General features: G+C 44.2%; 3 protein-coding genes across 4 annotated transcripts; 2 read left to right on the top strand and 1 right to left on the bottom strand.

Moving 5' to 3' along the window:
• Positions 1 to 1,838: 1,838 nt before the first annotated feature.
• Positions 1,839 to 8,175, top strand: LOC136446822 (26S proteasome regulatory subunit 8). The gene is made up of 12 exons (XM_066445420.1): positions 1,839 to 1,919; positions 2,236 to 2,305; positions 2,467 to 2,564; positions 2,949 to 3,074; positions 3,427 to 3,588; positions 5,011 to 5,174; positions 5,687 to 5,763; positions 6,040 to 6,116; positions 6,477 to 6,575; positions 6,947 to 7,057; positions 7,329 to 7,415; positions 7,776 to 8,175. Exons 1-12 carry the CDS (start codon positions 1,839 to 1,841, stop codon positions 7,827 to 7,829), a joined length of 1,206 nt encoding a protein of 401 aa, XP_066301517.1. The 3' UTR covers positions 7,830 to 8,175.
• On the bottom strand, positions 7,943 to 17,176 carry LOC136446798 (streptococcal hemagglutinin-like). 2 transcript variants are annotated; one of them, XM_066445376.1, is made up of 4 exons: positions 17,035 to 17,176; positions 11,762 to 16,477; positions 9,856 to 10,972; positions 7,943 to 9,419 (listed from the first exon to the last, which is right to left on the bottom strand). In XM_066445376.1, exons 2-4 carry the CDS (start codon positions 16,349 to 16,351, stop codon positions 9,232 to 9,234), a joined length of 5,895 nt encoding a protein of 1,964 aa, XP_066301473.1. In that variant the 5' UTR covers positions 16,352 to 16,477; positions 17,035 to 17,176; the 3' UTR covers positions 7,943 to 9,231. The 2 variants fall into 2 exon arrangements, with proteins under 2 accessions (XP_066301473.1, XP_066301474.1); XM_066445377.1 differs by having other exon boundaries at positions 17,062 to 17,176.
• A 72-nt stretch (positions 17,177 to 17,248) lies between these two features.
• On the top strand, positions 17,249 to 18,542 carry LOC136446816 (protein SREK1IP1-like). Its single transcript, XM_066445413.1, has 2 exons — positions 17,249 to 17,464; positions 17,945 to 18,542. The coding sequence occupies exons 1-2, from the start codon at positions 17,318 to 17,320 to the stop codon at positions 18,245 to 18,247; spliced, it is 450 nt and encodes a 149-aa protein (XP_066301510.1). The 5' UTR covers positions 17,249 to 17,317; the 3' UTR covers positions 18,248 to 18,542.
• The last annotated feature ends 587 nt before the right edge of the window (positions 18,543 to 19,129 follow it).

The following is a 19,129-nucleotide window of genomic DNA, read 5'->3' as shown; positions in this document are numbered from 1 at the left end:
ATCGCATTACGCGTCTCTGATTGGTTATTGCTGCAGCTGAAGGCGGGAATATTGCAGACGAAGTGCATCATGGGGCAGCAGAATCGCGGTCTAAGTTTTTTCTTTGTCTGAAATGTTACACATGAAAACGCAATAAAAACGCGGTTTTATCGACTACATAGCAACATTATGGTGAAGAAAATGTAAAACCAAAAGATGTTTTCGGGAAAGCATACATTTATTTGCCGATTGATGGTGGCTTTTGCGTAATTTTAGCGATCAATGAACCCGGAAGTGTGCCGAAAGCGGCGTGGGTTTTCGCGTTTTATCCGTCAAAACAAAAACAAAACTCCCGCTGAAGCGAACTCCCATATGAAAATTCCCATAGTTTTGTGCCGAGGGGCGCCACTTTCCACGTCCGTGTTGTCTGAATGAAGTCGATACTGAACAATGGAGCATTTGCTACTGTAACAAAGAATCGCTGTTTTGCAAACAACATCAAGAGCCTCTGTTTACATCGGGGATAGAAGTTTAGTGGCGAGTGTTTTGCAAGAATCATCTTACCGCGCATAGGAGCCGCTGCACGGTATTTTCCATTACAATGAACAGAAAAATTCGAATGCCGGGTTTGGAATCTATGAAGTCCTGTTCATAAGACAAAGGCCTTGTATATATTAAATGAATATTTAAAAATAACAAATATAAAATATTTCTTTATTTATTAATGAAAAAAATGATATTCATAAATATGATATTGATAGATTAATATAATATCAATATATATTTTTGATATTCAATATCTAAAAAGAAAAAAAAAAATCCATGCACGGAGACGAACCCGGATCTTCTGGGTCCGAAGTGCTTGGCGTTGCCAGATCGGCCAAGCTGCGGTACGTAACTATTTACTCTGGACGTAATGCTATAACCTCACTACATGGTATCATTTATGCCGATTTTTGCTCGTTTTCTTGACGAAATCATTTTTTTTCTTCTGCAATCTTGTGGAATAGATGTAATATGGTCATTTTTCAGGATATCAAAGTCCGAAACCACAATGCAATGATATTTCCGAACAGTTGTAGCATTTACATGCGGTCGCCGTCCTGTGTCACATGCAAATCTGGCGTGCGTGCCTTTTCCTGCTCTCTTGCCATATAAGGCAACGGCTATACAAGGATTTGAGAACGTATTGCCATATAAGGTCTTATTGTGTGCGACACAGTGTTGAACCAAGCATGCATGCTTGAAGGTAAAAGCCAGGACATTGCGTTTCGGTGCGAAAGCACCGAAACGCAAAAACAGCAGAAAAGTCGTGAATATGACAGTTTGGGTTTCTCTGACTGCACGGAACTGTAAATTATGTGTACGATATAAAACTTTTGGAGAGGGGTGGGTGGCGAATTCACGTCTTTGGGAATGAACAATTTTGATTATCAATTCCTCTTAAATTTATCTGGTTGGTAGTTTGAAACGGTCCGCCCAGTTTGGGGAAAAACTAAATTTAGAATATTTTACAAAATACACGTACCTAAAAAGTGGGTCTATAAGCTAGTTCGGAGTTGCTACTACGCATGTGCAGTGTCAAAGGTGAAGGCCCCCGAGACGGAAACAGTGCTCGCCTCCACATTGTCTCGATTTGCATAACAACGCCCAGACGGGTCTTGTTTTCGTCGCGGGGGCCTTCACCTTTGACACTGCATATGCGTAGTAGCAACTCCGAACTAGCTTATTCAATTGGAACTTATTTCTTCATGGGGGTAAAAACAGTTATATGGAAGTTACATATAAATAATGTGGAAGATGTATGTATATAAACAATAATAGAGATGATATCATAACAAGTCTTTTTTTATCTGTTGATGTTTCAGATGGAGGTTGACCAAGATAACAAGAAGGAAGGAATCCAGCTGTACTTCCAGAACAAAATAGAAGGATTGGAGGTAAGGAATCTCTCGTAACAAAATACAATTCGTTCTAAAGGTAAATCATCCATTTTGAAACACACCATAAGCTGTCTGGTCCGAGCCATCAGATATTCCTTTTTTTACACGTGTGAAAAGAATGGCTTGTTTATGAATGTGATAGGTCTAGAGCATCAAATGGTATAGAATCTATATAATGTACTGTTTCATGTTACATCGCATGAGTAATGTTCGGGACCAGGATAACCACAGGCAGAGCCTTCTCATCCTGTTGATGGTACAAGTACATGCTTAAAGGTTGACTAGTTTGATGTTGTTTTTTTCCCCTCCCCAGTTGGAAGTGGCAGAAAGGACACAGAACCTGAGGCGTTTAGAAGCACAGAGAAATGAACTCAACGCCAAAGGTACAGAAAAAAATCAGGACTCGTCATGTAATCTGTATTGGTGTTATATTTTGTCTGGCCCTATAGTTGAACCTTACAGTTAAGCTCCTGGTCCCAGAATTTAACATACCAAGATTTATTTCGACAAGTGGTGGAAAAAGATGTATGCTTTTTCCCTGCAGTGCGTATGCTGCGTGAAGAACTGCAGCTGCTGCAGGAACAGGGCTCCTATGTTGGTGAGGTCGTCAAACCCATGGACAAGAAAAAAGTGCTGGTCAAGGTGAGACCAATCGTCGTCATTGTTCACTTATTAGCAGCGCATTTCTCCCTTTAAAATCCCTGTTTTCTATCAGATTCAGATTTATTTCATTCAACTGGCATGTTACAAATGTGACCAATGTTGAAAGTTACAACAAGTATCAAAGATTAACACACTTCTGAAGTTTCAAACATTAAATAAGATAAATTTATCTTATTTATTGGTTTGGCTGTTCAGCTCGCACAGCCAGGGCTGCCCAACTAGCCCGTGGCTATAGCAAAGGGCTAGCCCTGCTGACAAGGACAAGACATTACAATGTATATTTTATCCAATGTTTGAAACGAATCCCCCTACAACTGGACTACGCAAGCTACCCTAATTATCTGACTGTATTTTTTGTTGCAGGTCCACCCAGAGGGGAAGTTTGTAGTGGATGTGGACAAGGCCATCGACATTAACGACGTCACGCCGAACTGTCGCGTCGCCCTCAGAAACGACAGCTACACACTGCACAAGATCCTGCCTAATAAGGTCAGTGTCATTGTTTTTTTGCCCAAATAAGGGCAGCTGGGCCATTGTTATTTTGTTGTCATTGCCCAAATAAGGTCAGTGGTGTCATGGCGGTTTTGTACTCATTGCCCAAGTAAGGTTGGCTAGGCCATTTTGTTTTTGTTGTCATTGCCCAAATAAGGTCAGCATGGTTATTAAGATTTTGATCTCATTGCCCAAATAAGGTAGGCTGGGTCATTGAGACTTTGTACTCTGCCCAAATAAGGTTGGCTGGGTCAGTCTCATTGAACTGAAACAACTGTGACAATTTTGACAATCTGAAAGGCCTGAGACATGTATTTGTTTGTTTACCTGTTTGTTGCCATGCCTACAGGTGGACCCCCTCGTGAGTCTGATGATGGTTGAGAAGGTTCCAGACTCCACCTACGAGATGATTGGCGGGTTGGACAAACAGATCAAGGAGATCAAAGAGGTCATCGAACTGCCGGTCAAGCACCCCGAACTGTTCGAGGCCCTGGGGATCGCCCAGCCAAAGGTAGACTGTAGTTTACAAATCACAAAACAAGTAAAATAATGTAACACACCAGTTCTGTTATAAGATTGGGTACGTACAAGCTTGGTGAGACTAAGAGACTGACTTGTGTTCTGAACTGTTCGAGGCTCTGGGGATCGCTCAGCCCAAGATAGAGCATACCTCTAGCTCTGTACTCTAACCACCAAGTATGGCATGTCAGGGTGCGAAATACTTTTTTGAGCCAGGTTGCCCATGTTGCAACCTAGGGCAAATGCTAGGTTGCACATCCAAATTTCAGGTTGCTCCAGCAACATTCACCGATTTCTTCAAATCAAGCTCGTATGTAGCGTATAATACTAGTCACTACTAATATTTCAAAATATAAATTAGATAGTATTGTGTTTCCATTGACCTGACAACATCTTGTTTAGCCGAGGGCAGTGTGTTTTCCTCTTTTTCAGCTCAAATTCCACGATCTATGAAGGGTTTTGGATGGTTTAAAACGAAAAAGTGTTGATTTCTTTATTTCAATTGAAGATTTACCGAATTTTATGAGTGACACTGTGTTTTTGTGAGCTTCCAGGGCTCCGATTGAGATCTTTGGCTCAAAATATAAGGTTGCACACTGCGCTACCTGGGTTTGGAATTAACTTGCACCAACCGAAATCTTGTTGCACTGTGCAACGTGCAACCATGTATTTCGCACCCTGTGATATGCAGTGAACTCGAGTGAAGTATTTCCCCTTCTTAAACACAAACATTGTTATTCATACAGGGAGTGCTGTTGTACGGCCCCCCTGGTACCGGTAAGACCCTGCTAGCCAGAGCCGTGGCCCACCACACAGACTGTACCTTTATCTGTTGTTTTTTCAGGGAGTGCTGTTGTACGGCCCCCCTGGTACCGGTAAGACCCTGCTAGCCCGAGCCGTGGCCCACCACACAGACTGCACCTTTATCTGTTGTTTTTTCAGGGAGTGCTGTTGTACGGCCCCCCTGGTACCGGTAAGACCCTGCTAGCCCGAGCCGTAGCCCACCACACAGACTGCACCTTTATCTGTTGTTGTTTATACAGGGTATGTTTTTTTTTTTTTTTCAGGGAGTACTGTTGTACGGCCCCCCTGGTACCGGTAAGACCCTGCTAGCCCGAGCCGTAGCCCACCACACAGACTGCACCTTTATCTGTTGTTTTTTCAGGGAGTGCTGTTGTACGGCCCCCCTGGTACCGGTAAGACCCTGCTAGCCCGAGCCGTAGCCCACCACACAGACTGCACCTTTATCTGTTGTTGTTTATACAGGGTATGTTTTTTTTTTTTTTTCAGGGAGTACTGTTGTACGGCCCCCCTGGTACCGGTAAGACCCTGCTAGCCCGAGCCGTGGCCCACCACACAGACTGTACATTTATCTGTTGTTGTTTATACAGGGTATGTTGTTGTTGTTTTTCAGGGAGTACTGTTGTACGGCCCCCCTGGTACCGGTAAGACCCTGCTAGCCCGAGCCGTAGCCCACCACACGGACTGCACCTTCATCCGAGTGTCTGGGTCTGAACTGGTGCAGAAGTTCATCGGTGAGGGGTCCAGGATGGTGCGAGAACTCTTCGTCATGGCCAGGTACAATACACTTTCACTTGATTTTATTTTATTTTTACCAGCAAAGCAGTGCAGTGGTTGGCAGTCCTACCTTTTGAACATATGTATACATGTATAGAAAGACTGGGTATGCAAGGTAGAATAAAGGAGGGGTTGTAATGGCGCCAAAGCATGGTCAAACAATCGTAGGGAGACTGTGTAACACTACCTACATCAGCTGTGCAAGGATGCGTGCTGTAAGATAGAAGATGTGCCTAGAGCTTTGGAGAATCGAGAGAGATAGAGGGAGGGAAAGAGTTAAGCATTCAAGCAACTACATGTAGCTCAATCAGATGAAGTCAAAATCTTGGCTGTTGCCTCTCACCCAGCTTGAGGTGTTAAGCTGTGGTTCACTGATCAGTACATTTAACCTGTCCTTCTTGGTACAACTAGAGGGAGAAGAGGTTTCTGTAAGCTAAAATTGGAAAGATAGTTACTTGACGAATGTATTAGTAGAGACAGTTTGGTTTTAATTTTAACTCCTCTTGTTCCAGGGAACACGCTCCGTCCATCATCTTCATGGATGAGATTGACTCCATCGGATCCTCCAGACTGGAGGGAGGGTCAGGAGGTTAGCTCATGTTCTGTTATTATTCTATGTCACAAGGTCTAAAGTAGCAATATTGCTTCAGATTTGTCTGGGATTTATTAAGTTCAAGTGTCTTCTCTCATTTTTTAAAATGTGACACAAACAGTGATCTTTGATAGCATTAAGTGGGATGTCATGGAGCAACACTCTAAAACATACTCAGGAAAGACTTAGCTTTGGCATACATGTACATTTGTACACTTACAGCAGATTCCAGTAATGTTTGTTCTTTCCTAACATCTCTGGTCCTCTCCGCAGGTGACAGTGAGGTGCAGAGGACGATGTTGGAACTGTTGAACCAACTGGACGGGTTTGAAGCACACCAGAACATCAAGGTACATTTAGATCCTCTCTTCTCAATTGAAGATCCGTAAAATCAATGTAAATATGCACTGATGAAGGTTAGACATGAAGCTAGATAATGAGATATTCCACTGTCACTAACGAAAGACAGCAAATGCTGTCTAAAACATCTATTTACAAATGTTAGCCAGTTGCTTGAGTAACTTTTGTATTGAGCAGTGGGAAGATGATCTGAGTCCCTTTCGATAACCTCAGTTGAGCTATTAAGGCACAGAACTATATGCAGACATCAAAAAGACCATCTGCGCATCTATTAAAAGATTGAGAACAAACTTTTGGGTTAGATTTGAATCAATGTCCAAATAAGGCAATACGACTGTCGTTTTCCTCAGGTTGTCATGGCAACCAACCGTATTGACATCCTGGACTCGGCGCTGCTGCGTCCTGGCCGCATCGACAGGAAGATCGAATTCCCCGCCCCCAACGAGGATGTAAGTGCCGACATAACAATATATGCACAGGAATCGATGTAACACGGCAAAAGTGATGCAATGATGCATGTCCAGAGTCAAATTTACCATGGCTATATAGATAGATACCAGGATGCGTGTGACAGTTAAAGGCATGTACATGTAATAGAAGCAAAGGGCAGTACCTGTATTACTTATAAGGTCACACCAATTTATTTGTTGGTTCTCGGACTTGAAAAATAATCATCTTGACTGCTAGCTAAATTTGAAAACTTCAAAATGTCCAAGAACCAATTAAATAAATTGGTGGGGCCTAATGGGAAAAGAGATTTTAGTGGAGTTGGTTAAGATGTTGATCAGCTTTAAGGAACTGTTGTTGTGTTTCTCGTTAGGCGCGTGCCGACATCCTGAAGATCCACTCCCGTAAGATGAACCTGACTCGAGGAATCAACCTGAAGAAGATCGCAGAGACCATGCCTGGCGCCTCCGGGGCAGAGGTCAAGGTGAGGGTCAAGTTTACCTACGGTCATTCTAGGGCCGTGTACCTAAACGTAACATCAGATACAAGTACAGAGGTTTAGGTACATGTCCGGACCTGTACCTGAACAATTTGACAAAGTAACCTGTGGTCTTCATTCTTCAATACTAAAAGAAACATGAACAAACAGTTAACAGAATGTCAATGTAGGCCTCAGGTATCTTATGCAGAGAACCCATGGATTTGAGAGGATGGTAGAGATCCTGTTGTAATCCTGTTTGTGTCCTGTTTTCCAGGGAGTGTGCACAGAGGCAGGGATGTACGCACTACGGGAGAGACGAGTTCACGTCACACAGGAAGACTTTGAAATGGCCGTAGCAAAGGTACGATGGATTTGTGTTTATACTTTGCTAACACTGGCAACAATAGAATCTTAGAATTGGAACAAGAAATGTCACTTTTTGGGTATTTCCTAACCCTCGGCCTCAGATATCTTTCTTGCAGGAAGGGATATGAAAAGCATCTTTAATGAAAGTAATGCATGTTTGTCCTCAGTGTTTAAGAAAATGGTAAATGACTGTTTGAGATATGTTTTGATACTTTAATAGTTCACAGAGTTAGATTTCTTTACTCCGGTGAAAACTTCAGATTGGGGTTTACAAAACTGATAAATGCTCTTTGTTGAGAAATCCTTTAATGCTGAAGTTCACAGGGTAACACCTTTTTCCTCGTGTTTTTTCCAGGTGATGCAGAAAGACTCGGAGAAGAACATGTCAATTAAGAAGCTGTGGAAGTAACGCTGGTGCATGATGGGATAGCTTCCTGCCCCAGGGAATTGTGGGATATATCTAAACATCATTTTGAACACAAACATGTTAGAAAGAAAAAGAAGAAAAAACATGGGACAGTATAGCATACAAAATCACATTGTATATTTTGACAGTAATTAGTAATCTTTAAGTACAGAATTGATATAGTGATATTGTGACGCATGGACGTACATGGACACTTTGTATTATTCTCGCCAATTCTTCAACTACAAAATACATCTGGATTGTCATTGATTCCGTATGTTGACTTCGTACAGTGTTCAATTCTTGTAACTTGAATGAACAGTTACAATAAACGTGATAGTAAGCAGTAGTCGAGACCATTTGTCAGCAATTTGTTGCCTCCATAGTTTCGTATAGACATTCAGCTACTAAATTCCTTTATAATTTTGTAGCTTGTGTGCCATCTAATTTAATACCACTGGGGCTCCTACACTCGCTACCATGGCAGGTAGGCAGTGAGGCTAGTAATTTTGTACTCTCCATACTAACATCAACAGAGATGGCCGAAGTTCGATATACATGATATACAAATGCTGTCTCTTTGACAATTATAATTAATATAGTAGGCAGAGGACCATGGCTTATATTTAATGCTAAACACAGAACTTAACACAATAAGGTATCATTTGATTTCTATTACACTTCAATCTTCTGAGCATACTACTACAACACAGGATAATTGTTGCGATACTTTATAAGTCATCCTGAGATTCTGAATATTATTGGTACAGAATTCTACAAACTGAGGTCATTAAATGCCAAATTTCCAATTCAGCTTGTAGCACTCTTAGCCTGCAATAGAGCATTTAAATTCTAAGGGCTATTTCAAATATTTTTCAGTGTAATCTATGCATAAAACACATTTTCTTCTAAGTCTAAGCATGTCTACTCAGCAACCTTGGCAACCACCTACACTTCACAGTTTGCACAGTATTTCTCATTAAGCATGCAGAGAAGATATATATTCATATAATATGGGCTTATGCAAAAATTCAGCTTTGACACAAGCCTTAAAACATGATCCAGCTTCTCTATTACACATGTAACCAAAGGGGTGTTCAGTGTACAGAAACGACTCCTAGCAGATAAAAAGTATTGCAACATCTTGTGCCAAGTGGAACTAGGAAAAGTTTATCCAGTGCTACACATACATATGTACATGTACCAGGCTAGACATCCAGGTATTAATATATCCCAAGATAACATGGACACGTTTGTAACTGGTCAGACGGTTCAATCGCTGAGGAAAGATGCAGATGCTGTCTGAAACATCTGACCATTTGAAAATCTATCCATTTGTTTGAGTAACTGCTATCTTGCATATCTTTCTACCTTGCCAATCCTTCACATACTAGACTGACACTCACTAGACCGTTGATGTTCTAACGATCTTGACCTTCACACTTGGCACAGTGTGCAGAGCGAGGTGGTCGGCGAGGTTTGTGTCCTTGCCCAAACACTTGTAGCAGAAGCTGCACTCGTAGCCGTGCTCCGAGGGCGCAAAGAACGTCTGGATGGTGTCCCGCGTCATCTGTAGGGTGACCTGGTCACGACCTGCGGAAGATGAATGGATTACATCTAAGATAGAGGCAAACTAGAAAAGCAACAACTGCGAGTGAATATAGTGACAGAAGTGGAAAAATATTTTCGAAATTCCCAAATAAATCCTTTCAAAGTGGTGTATGTCAACAATGTGAATGTGGTCCTTTGAATATTTGTTGAAGGCAACCCTAGACCAAATTTCGGGTAATTCAGTTGCAATGCCAGGGCACAGGAGGCCAAAATATACAGTTTTGGTCTGGAAATGGTCCAAAAATTTCAAGAAAACGATTTTAAAGTCAGATATTGAAAAAAAAATTCCGGGACTATTTGTCCACTCTGCCCTTGTACCAAATTGCAGGTCAATTGGCCCCAAAATGACAGAGATGAATCAATTTGAAGATTTGATGAGGAGAAGAAACATGCATGAGGTAAAACACAAACAACACACCTGTGCCGGATGGCTGGTAGCTGTGACAGTACGTTGTCAGCTCCTCCCAGCTGCTCCACACATTGTTACACGGCGGCCCGCACTTGAACCTGACCCCTTCCTCCGCCAGTCGAGTCACATCCAGGGAAGAGAACTCCAAGTTCGAGGTTTCGGTGACGTCATAGTCCTCTGGTTCTGTCTTTACAGTTATTGAGGTGAGTTCAGTGCTCTCGTTGTCTTGGTTGCTTTCTTTTGACTTTACAACTGAAGGTTTTGGATTGGACTGTTTTCTTCTGTGACTTGGACAGATTGAGAAGAGCTGCTGGTTTGGTTTGGAGCGGGTCGAGCCGGCAGACTTTGACGTAGAAGCCTGAATCTGGTCGTCTTGCGGCGCCACAGTCTGTGAGAACGTCACACTACTGCTGTTGTTGTACTCGTCATCGTTGTCTGGCTCTGTCTTAATGGTGAGTTTTGTGGTGACACTCTGAGACTGGACACAGTCACTTGAGCTAGATGCATCCTCCACAGAGGAAGCTTGCAATCCTTTCTGCGAGTACCCAGCAAACGTTGATGCATTTTTAGCGGAAGCACTTTTTTGAAGGATAGAAGCAAGGAACGATGTTGCCGTCCCTGTACATGTTTTAGTGGAGGCAGCATTTTGCTGATACCCATCATCATCCTCAGGCTCTGTCTTAACGGTGAGTTTTGTGGTGACAGTCTGCGGCTGAGGACAGTCGTTTGCTTTTGATGTTAATGTCATGGAAGCCTGGGCACCCTTCTGAAGGTTCCTAGCAAGTGAAGATGTAGTGTTAGTACCTATCTGGGTGCTTCCAGCAAACTGAGCTATTCTCTGTGCAGCAATACCGGGGGGAGCATCATTTTGCAGGTACCCAGCAAGTGTAGCTGTTGTCCCTGCAGCAGTTGAGGCACCATCGTCTTGGTAACCAGCAAACGGAGCTACGGTAGAAGCGCCCTTCTGCGGGTACCCAGCGAACCGGCGAGCGTTTTTCCCGACTGGCAACACGTTTCTGCGTATGAACCTGGTGCAGCTACCGGCCAGGCTGTGTTTCTGCTGCATGTGTTCCAGGATGGAGGCGAAGTAGCGGTACTGGGAGCCGCACAGGGAGCACTCATACACCTGGTGGGGAAAATAAAATTGGGAGCAAAGTGAAGATTATAAAATATAAACGGTTTTTCAAGTTTTTTTCTAGAAAAATTGAATAAGAGGGAGCAATGGGAGAATCGATCGCTGAGTGAAGGCTGTATGCTGGATATCAAGCTAAAATTTGAATTCGACAAGGGGGCGCTGGGCTGAAACAAGAGGGCGCAGGGGGCCCAAACCCATACCACTTACTCTCTGTCCAAAGAGCTATCTACCACTCAAAAATCAGTTCCATAGCATGTCCAGAACACGAGATATCAAAACAGGAAATTCCGCTGCAGTACCGTAACAAGCCGCTAGGGGACCCAAAATCTAATCATTTCCAAATCTCATCAAGACCTACCCACCTACCAAATATCAAGACAATCCATCCAAGCCTTCTCGAGTTATGCTGTACATTACATACACACATACATACATACATACATACAAACGCTACCCTATGCATAACCTTCTCGGCGAAGGTAACTAAAGCCCTTACACCCCCATTTCACTAACACGGTGACCTCGATATGATCAGCCTGCAACCTTGAATTTGACAGACTGCTCAACGAACTTCATACAATTAAAAAAATTGATATGTGACTGTAAGTCATAATTAAGAATTTGTTTGTTTTATTTAGATCTCCATTACTGTACATATACTGATATGGCATATTCAATTTTAAGTTTGTATATACTATCAGACTCTATGAAAAATAGTAACTATGATGTTTGTTCCTTATGGATATCCTAAACAAACAAACAAACAAACAAACAACAAACCTGGTACGAGCTCCGTAACTGTGCAGTCATCCTGGAGGGCAGTCGCGACATCAGACTGGGTTGAGGCACAGGCTCGATATCAGTCCCAACGGTCAGCATGCTATCACCACGCTGCACTGATGTAGTTAGCTCTGTATCTACGGGAGGCAGAGACTGTTGGCAGTCGATCGGTGTGGGCTGTCCGGTTTCTGCTGCCGCGAAAGTTGTGTTGGCTCCTGCCACCGGAAAATAAGAAGAAAGCATCTTCCTGCTTGGCAATTGTTCTGATTCCTCTCGAAGCCTTTTTCCTGTCGTCGCACTACCGCGAAAAGCCGTCTCAGTGGTGTAGAACTGGTCGAAGGAACCTGTTACGCCATGCTTCGTCATGAGATGAGATTCCATGTCGTCACGACTACCGGTGTCGATGTCTTCGTAACACAGACCGCAGGTAAGGACTTTTTGTTTTGGTCGTGAGAGAATATTAATGGGGGTAATTCTCGCTTGCTTGCTTTTCACGCGAACGTTTCGTCTTTCCAGCTTGTCACTTCGGTCTTCATGCTCTTGGACAATCCTAGCACTGTAATACGACTCGTGAGACTTCGTAATCCGATGCTTCTCGATAAGATGGGCTTTCATGGCGTCGTGGTTGGTAATGTTTGGGGTGTCCTTAAGCTTACACAGGCTGCAGGTAAACTTCCACACAGGTTCCTGCTGTCCGTGAGAACTTTGTTGCGGCGTTGCACGAACGGACGCCACAGGAGTCGGTGACTGTTCTACTCGACGTCTTTTCGCTATCGTCACGGTAACGCCGGTGCTAGAAACGCTCTCGGCCGTGTAAAAGTACTCGAATGACTCCGTGATCCGATGCTTGAGCTCCAGGTGGTGCTTCATGGCGTCGTGCCCTGTGTTGTAGTTTTCATGGTGTTGGTGCCCCGTTCTGGTGAGCTTTTCGTTACACAGACGGCATGTGAACTTCCACACTGTCTCCTGCCCTCCATTAGAACTGTCTTGTGGCGTCGAGGGGACAGATGACACAGGAGGACCATTTGAGGAACTTGCTTGCTTGCTTTTCCTGCTAACTTTTTGTTTTTCCACTGCATCACTTTCGTCTTCATAGTCTTGGACGATCCGAGCGGTGAAGAATGACTCGTCGGATTTCCTGATCTTATGCTTCTTCAGAAGATGGGACCTCCTGGTGGCAAGTTTGGTGTTCACCAGATCTTCTTTACACAGGTTACAGTTGAACTTCATGTGGATCGTTTTGCGTCTCGGGCGAGGGCTTTCTTGCGGTGTTGCAACTGCTGCCACCATGGATGTCTCCGGTGGGATTGAACTTGAAGTTGTGCTAGCTCTGTTGGAGGTGGTGCCTGTTTGAGGGCTTTCCTGCGGTGTTGTAACTGCTGACACCACGGATGTCTCCGGTGGGATTGAACTTGAAGTTGTGCTAGCTCTGTCGGATGTGGTGCCTGTTTGAGGGGTTTCTTGTGGTGTTGTAACTGCTGCCACCATGGATGTCTCCGGTGGGATTGAACTTGAAGTTGTGCTAGCTCTGTCGGATGTGGTGCCTGTTTGCGGGCTTGCGTTGTTCGGAATTTGTTCCATAGTGTTGCTGAGTGTCTGGTTTTCAGTCACAGCACTTTCTTGAACAATTGTGCAGGTGAAGGCGCACTTCACCTTGTGCTTCACCTGTAGATGAAGGGTCATGTCGTTGTACGCGCTCATAATCTCCTCACAAAGCCGACACACATACTTCCCTCTTCTGTTAGTGTTACAACCGTAGTGCATATCCACGAGAATAGGAGGGGTGTTATCACTTGTCTTCTCATTTGTGTTATCACTTGTGTTATCACTTGCATTATCACTTGTGTTGTCACGATCAGGAACTTCTTTTAGCATCTCGCAATCGTCAGACTGTTTTGATTTTTCTCCAGCCTTTTCTTCTCTCTCTTCAGCCTTTTCTTTTCTCTGTTCATGATCAGCTGCACCAACGAATCTAGTGTTGAAACACGTCTTGACAGAGCTCTTAATTAGATGCTTGTGGTGAAGGTGCCACACTATCTCAAGTTTCTTTGAGATTTTGAGATCTTCTAGGCACAGGTGGCACTTGAATCCTAAAGTCCTCTTCTGCTGACTGTCGGACACCAAAGCAGTGCCGACAACCATAGGGGCTTCCGAGGGGCTTACATGTTCTTGCTGGTTCATCTCTCCTGAATGTTCAATTGTGTAATATTTCTCAAAGGCACACGTCGCCAGGTGCCTTTCTCGAAGGTGGTCCCTCATGCCAGCAGCCGATGTGACGTCCAGGTCTTCTTCACACAGACAGCAGTTGTAGTGAAACGTAAGCCTTTTTAATTTTGTAGACTTTTTGCTATTGTCTGCAGATTCTGAAGGAGAAACATGTGTCTTCTGCTGGGCAAGAAGCTGCTGCACTGTAGATTGCCTGCTTACATTCCAGGGGCTCTCTTGCTTTCTCATGACGTCAAGAAACTGTCGCGTTTCGTCCGTTCCTCCCTCAACGGTGTAGCATCGCTCGTAGTTCCACGTCACGCGGTGCCTCTTCCGAAGGTGGGTCTTTATGGCACCTATGGAACTTATGATCTTGAGATCTAGCTGGCAAAGACAGCAGATAAACTTAACAGGTCTATCCCTCATAGTTCTATCCCTCATAGTAATCATAACGCTATCCCGCTGCGGAATGACTCTAATGGTCTCTAGATCCGCTACAGGGTGGGCTTGTGAGATGGCGCTTTGGCTCGTATTCTGTGTTGCAGCAAAGGATGTCGTAGAAGTGCTTGAAGCAGCGTTTGAGTGGCCTGTTTGCCACCCTGAGACATCAGTGGCGGTGCTTTGGCTCGTATTCTGTGTTGCAGCAAAGGATGTCTTGGAGGTGCTTGGAGCAGCGTTTGAGTGGCCTGTTTGCCACCCTGAGACATCAGTGGCGGTGCTTTGGCTCGTATTCTGTGTTGCAGCAAAGGATGTCTTGGAGGTGCTTGGTGTTGGAGCAGCGTTCAAGGGGCTTGTTTGCCGTCCTGAGACATCAGTAGCCTCTTGTGTGTCTTCTCTCCCTACTGTAATGGTGCGAAATCCATCAAAGAACCAGGGCACCATGTTCCACTCCAAGTAGTGCTTGTTTCGGACGTGTGCCTGCATGGCGGCAAACGTCGGGGTGTTCAAACGCAACTTGCACAGCCGGCAGTTGAACCTAACAGGCCTGCTCCGCGTTCCGTAGCTCTTGGTGATCGTTTCGATGTCCTGCTTTGACATGAGCTGCTTCTGTGGGGGGTGTGCGGCCGTGTTGTGGCTCGTATTCTGTTCTACAGCAACGGACTGCATCCTATCGTTCATACAGGCGGCCACCATGTCAGCAGGCGCGTGGTACTTCTGCAGGTTTCTCGAGACGGTAGCTTCCTTCTGGAAGTTTTCCACCAGAGTCCCGTGCTGCTGAGCCACATGCCTGATTACCTCATTAAGCGTGTAACAATAGTCCGAGCAATGCTTACAGCTGTACACGCGCTGTTTCCGCCGGAAGGTGGGGTCGTCCCGGCAAGCCACCGTCAGTTTCTCCACAAAGTCTTCCATGTTTAGACCCGTCTCTTCCATGAACCTCTCGACCAGCGATTTGGGATCTGGCTTTCTCCTCTTCCTGCCAGCTGTGCAAGTGTTTGAAGCATCTGAAAGAAGATTGGCTATACTAGTACTGCGCTTCACGGGCTGCGACGACTTACGCTTGGATTTCCTCTCGCTACTGTACCATCCTCCTGTCCCTTTGCCTGTCCCTTTGCCTGTCGCGCCATCCACACTTGTAAACCTCCCTTTATTGTCTCTTCCCTTCTGTCCATCCTTGTCTCTCCGCTTCTGTTCGGCCTGGTTTAGCACCGTTTGGTACGACCGAGCTGCGTCTTCCCCAAAGATTTCCCGCTGCATGTACAACAAGTCGTTTAGTTCTGTGTTTCTCGCTTGCTTGTCATGCACCTCTGTTACAGTCACGTTACTTTCCATTCCGTGCACGTACAAAGGTTGGTGATTCTCTGTCAACAAAGCTGCACCCGTGGATGTTCCTCCATTTTTGTCTTCTTCCCACGTACTCGAGCTCATAGCTTCCTCCTCTGAGTCTGACTCGGATGTATTGATGTCTATATTATACATGGAGTCTGAGCTACTTTCGAGTGTGTCAGGACTTTCCCCTTTGTCATTGTCCTGCTCACGTGAACAGTCTTCTGGCAATGTGACATGATACAAGACATTGACTTGCTCCTGTGGGTCTGGCTGGCTTTCAGAGGCCTCCGTATAGTTCTTGTCTGCAAAGCTTAATGCAAGGACATAATCCTTACCTGTCGTACTGTTGTCTTCTACAGATTCCATCTCAAGAAGGTCTTGGACGTCCTCTTCTTCTTCCTGTTCTTTCTTTACCTTCCGTCGACTAATAGAAGTTGAAATACTGCACTTGGCTGTAATGTCTAATTCAGAGGAACAAGAGGCTGCACTGGTACCGTTGTCTAGCACAGGTTTGGTCCTATCTTGGAGTTGGACGTCCTTTTCTGACTCTGTGGTTGTCTCTTCTTGGGCCTCCTCCTCTGGTTCTGTCTTTATCTTCCGCTGCAAAAACGCCATCTTTTATTTCAGCTCCTCAATATCACGATTGAACCATAGGTTGTTGAGAGAATTCTAGTTCTCCTTGTGTTGACGTTTTTTGTGCTAGTTGTCTTGTCCTAGCTTAAGTGACAGGATGACAGGTGCCTGTGTAAGATAAACAGCATACATGTAACGTTAATTTGTTCAAAAGTTCATCTTGGGACTGGACTTTTGTTTTTGTGATTTGGTAAATATCATTATGGCAGGTTCTATACTGGTCTCCAACCCTTGACTCACTGTAACATAATTTTTACCAATTGCTGACGTCACACATGCAACAAGTCAAATTAGGTCAGATACAGTAGCTGAAGATGATTAAGCATTTCAGTCAGAAATTCAACGGGTCCAATAATTTCTTTTAGTTGGGGAACAAGTTACAAATGTATATCTTCCATATTGATTTGTTATATATTAAAGTTGCTTATCACTTTTCAAAAGTATGAGCTCAATGCATATAAAATCATGTTGTTGTGTTCTGTCCTATCACAAGGGTTAGGCATTTGCAAACTTCTTAAACGTATGATATGTTATAGGATAATTTGTGGCCCTGCTTGTCTGTGACATGATACAGACTCTTTTCTGCTCTACTCCAGACCCCCTCCCCACATCTGCTTGCACTTTACCAGGCGATTCTGGTAAGGAAAAGAAACGTCCAAACTTACCTTGTGCAAAGATTAGATAGCCCTAACCTTCATAGCTGCATCCTTTACGTTCTTAAGTGAAAATAACGTTTATAAACGTCAAAATTATTGTTTATTTCGGAGGTTTTTCCTTTCGGTCGGCCTGACCTGGCGCGGTGCATTGTGGGAGCAGGAGAAAACGCTGACCTACCCACAATGCTCCGCCCTGACCTTCCACTGGAAACAATAAATTCGAGAAACTTCCGGTAAAGAAACACGCGTTTTTGTCAGATCTGCCGATTGAGACGTAAATTTGAGTTCCCCCATGGCTCACGTGGATGTTCAGGGCCTGGTGGCGCGGCTGACGAACCAGGCGGGGGAGAACCAGGCGCGGGTCGGGTGCGGGAAGTGCGGCTACACGGGGCACCTCACGTTCGAGTGCCGCAACTTCCTCCGGGCCAACCCCGCACAGGTACGGTGGGGAGGGGGGCGGGGTACGGGGATGTTTTGTGTGTTCATATATATTTGAACGTTGTGTCCAAAGAAAGTTCTGTGTCTATATAAAGCAGTCAGGAAACGCCGATTGTTTATAAACGTGCTATTTAGGATGGGGGGGAGTTGACAAATTATGAATACATGGGGGGGGGGGGGATTGGTTTGGATTCAAACGGTGTTGAACTCATACATTTTTTTTGGTTGCTCAACTTACCCCCCAAATGCTACCTCGTTGTAGTCTATTAGTGAAGGAATGATCTTGCTTAGCATGGGGCTGTTGTCTTTATGTAGTCTTTTGTTGGATAGTAAATCAAGAAGCCATGCACCTTTTCCAGTCTATCTTTCCACCGGATCATATGGTGCCAATGTATTTTATTTCTTCTAATGAATCATTAAATATCAAAAAGAAGGTATTCTAATAAAATAAACCCTCTGTTTTCCCCTGGTGTTTCTCCAGGACATAGTGCTAGACGTCAGCAGCACCAGTAGTGAGGACAGTGAGGAAGAACTCGGATCCGAGGCGCTCGCAAAACGCATCCAGGCCAAGAAGGACGCTGAACCCAAAACCAGAGGCAAGGACAAGAAGAAAAAACACAAGAAGCACAAAAAGTCCTCCAAACACAAGAAGAGACGGAAGGAGTCAAGCTCTGAGTCTGATTCGGAAGACGAGGCCGAGGAAAAGAGTAAGAAGAGAAAGAAATCTTCCAAGAAATCGAAAAAGAAACACAAGAAGAGAAAGCACTCCAGTTCATCGGACTAGACAACTTTTCTTTTTGATGGACAATTTCAAAATATTACCCCTACAGTGGTCTGTACAGTGAAGACTGCTCAAGAAGACCACACAAGGGGACTGTTAGAATCTGGTCTATGTGGACAGGTGGTCACTATAGACAGGATTGTGTCAATGGGAAAAATCATCTAAGGGACCAGTGGTTCTAAGCAGCGGTGATCACTTGTACAGGTTTGACTGAACATACCTCGACAAGAGAGCCTAGAGTATGTCGATCATCCTTGAAATCTTTTTGCTGTATGGGACCGTCGTAAGAAGACCACCTGGGAAAGTCAATTTATCTACATTTTAGCTTGTATAACTGCAACTTGTCACACCTAGCTGTCCTTGTGGTTTAAAACTAGTTAAAGACCTACATACAAATGTCCTATTTGCTCTCCTGGACATTCAAAAGAGCCTCAATCACATTTCTTAAGTCTATGTTATCTAGAGTACTTTTATTGGGTGCAACGTCCTGTTAAAAATTCCACTTTTGATTTGTAACTGACAAAAATTGTTCTGTACGTCAGACATGTGTAGTGTCAGTCCTGGTTGTTATTGTCCTTTTGTAATAAAGGTATTTTAGTATTTTCTCACTGACCAGAACTCATTTATTAATGTATATTATGGATTTATAATTGACAAGGAAAGTTGACGGTATCAACAACACAACACAGAAATGCGAAAGAGAACAGCATTGCTTAACAGCACTTCTTGAAATCTGTCAGTGTCTTAGTCTTAACCAGCTCACATCACTAGAAAGTATTCAGGCAACTGTTGAGACCTCTTCTACCTCTAAGTTAATCATTAAGTTATGGTTTTGGCACATGGTTCGTGTTGGCATAACAGTTAGGGTGTTTGGCCTAAACCCAG

This window comes from Branchiostoma lanceolatum, chromosome 13, assembly GCF_035083965.1.
Source record: "Branchiostoma lanceolatum isolate klBraLanc5 chromosome 13, klBraLanc5.hap2, whole genome shotgun sequence".
NCBI classification, from domain to species: Eukaryota; Metazoa; Chordata; class Leptocardii; order Amphioxiformes; family Branchiostomatidae; genus Branchiostoma; species Branchiostoma lanceolatum.
The sequence above is the reverse complement of the archived record's forward strand: the minus strand, read 5'-3'. Positions and strand labels throughout refer to the sequence as shown.

What these genes read in the sequence shown, in the direction of transcription:
- LOC136446822 (XM_066445420.1), top strand. Translation starts at nt 1,839, where the DNA reads ATGTTTCAGATGGAGGTTGACCAAGATAACAAGAAGGAAGGAATCCAG. An exon ending in ACAAAATAGAAGGATTGGAG is followed by an intron (nt 1,920 to 2,235) that starts GTAAGGAATCTC and finishes TCCCCTCCCCAG; the next exon opens with TTGGAAGTGGCAGAAAGGAC. An exon ending in ACTGGAGGGAGGGTCAGGAG is followed by an intron (nt 5,764 to 6,039) that starts GTTAGCTCATGT and finishes TCCTCTCCGCAG; the next exon opens with GTGACAGTGAGGTGCAGAGG.
- LOC136446798 (XM_066445376.1), bottom strand. Translation starts at nt 16,351, where the DNA reads ATGGCGTTTTTGCAGCGGAAGATAAAGACAGAACCAGAGGAGGAGGCC. An exon ending in AGTTACGGAGCTCGTACCAG is followed by an intron (nt 10,973 to 11,761) that starts GTTTGTTGTTTG and finishes TTTCCCCACCAG; the next exon opens with GTGTATGAGTGCTCCCTGTG. An exon ending in CTACCAGCCATCCGGCACAG is followed by an intron (nt 9,420 to 9,855) that starts GTGTGTTGTTTG and finishes CATCTTCCGCAG; the next exon opens with GTCGTGACCAGGTCACCCTA.
- LOC136446816 (XM_066445413.1), top strand. Translation starts at nt 17,318, where the DNA reads ATGGCTCACGTGGATGTTCAGGGCCTGGTGGCGCGGCTGACGAACCAG. An exon ending in TCCGGGCCAACCCCGCACAG is followed by an intron (nt 17,465 to 17,944) that starts GTACGGTGGGGA and finishes GTGTTTCTCCAG; the next exon opens with GACATAGTGCTAGACGTCAG.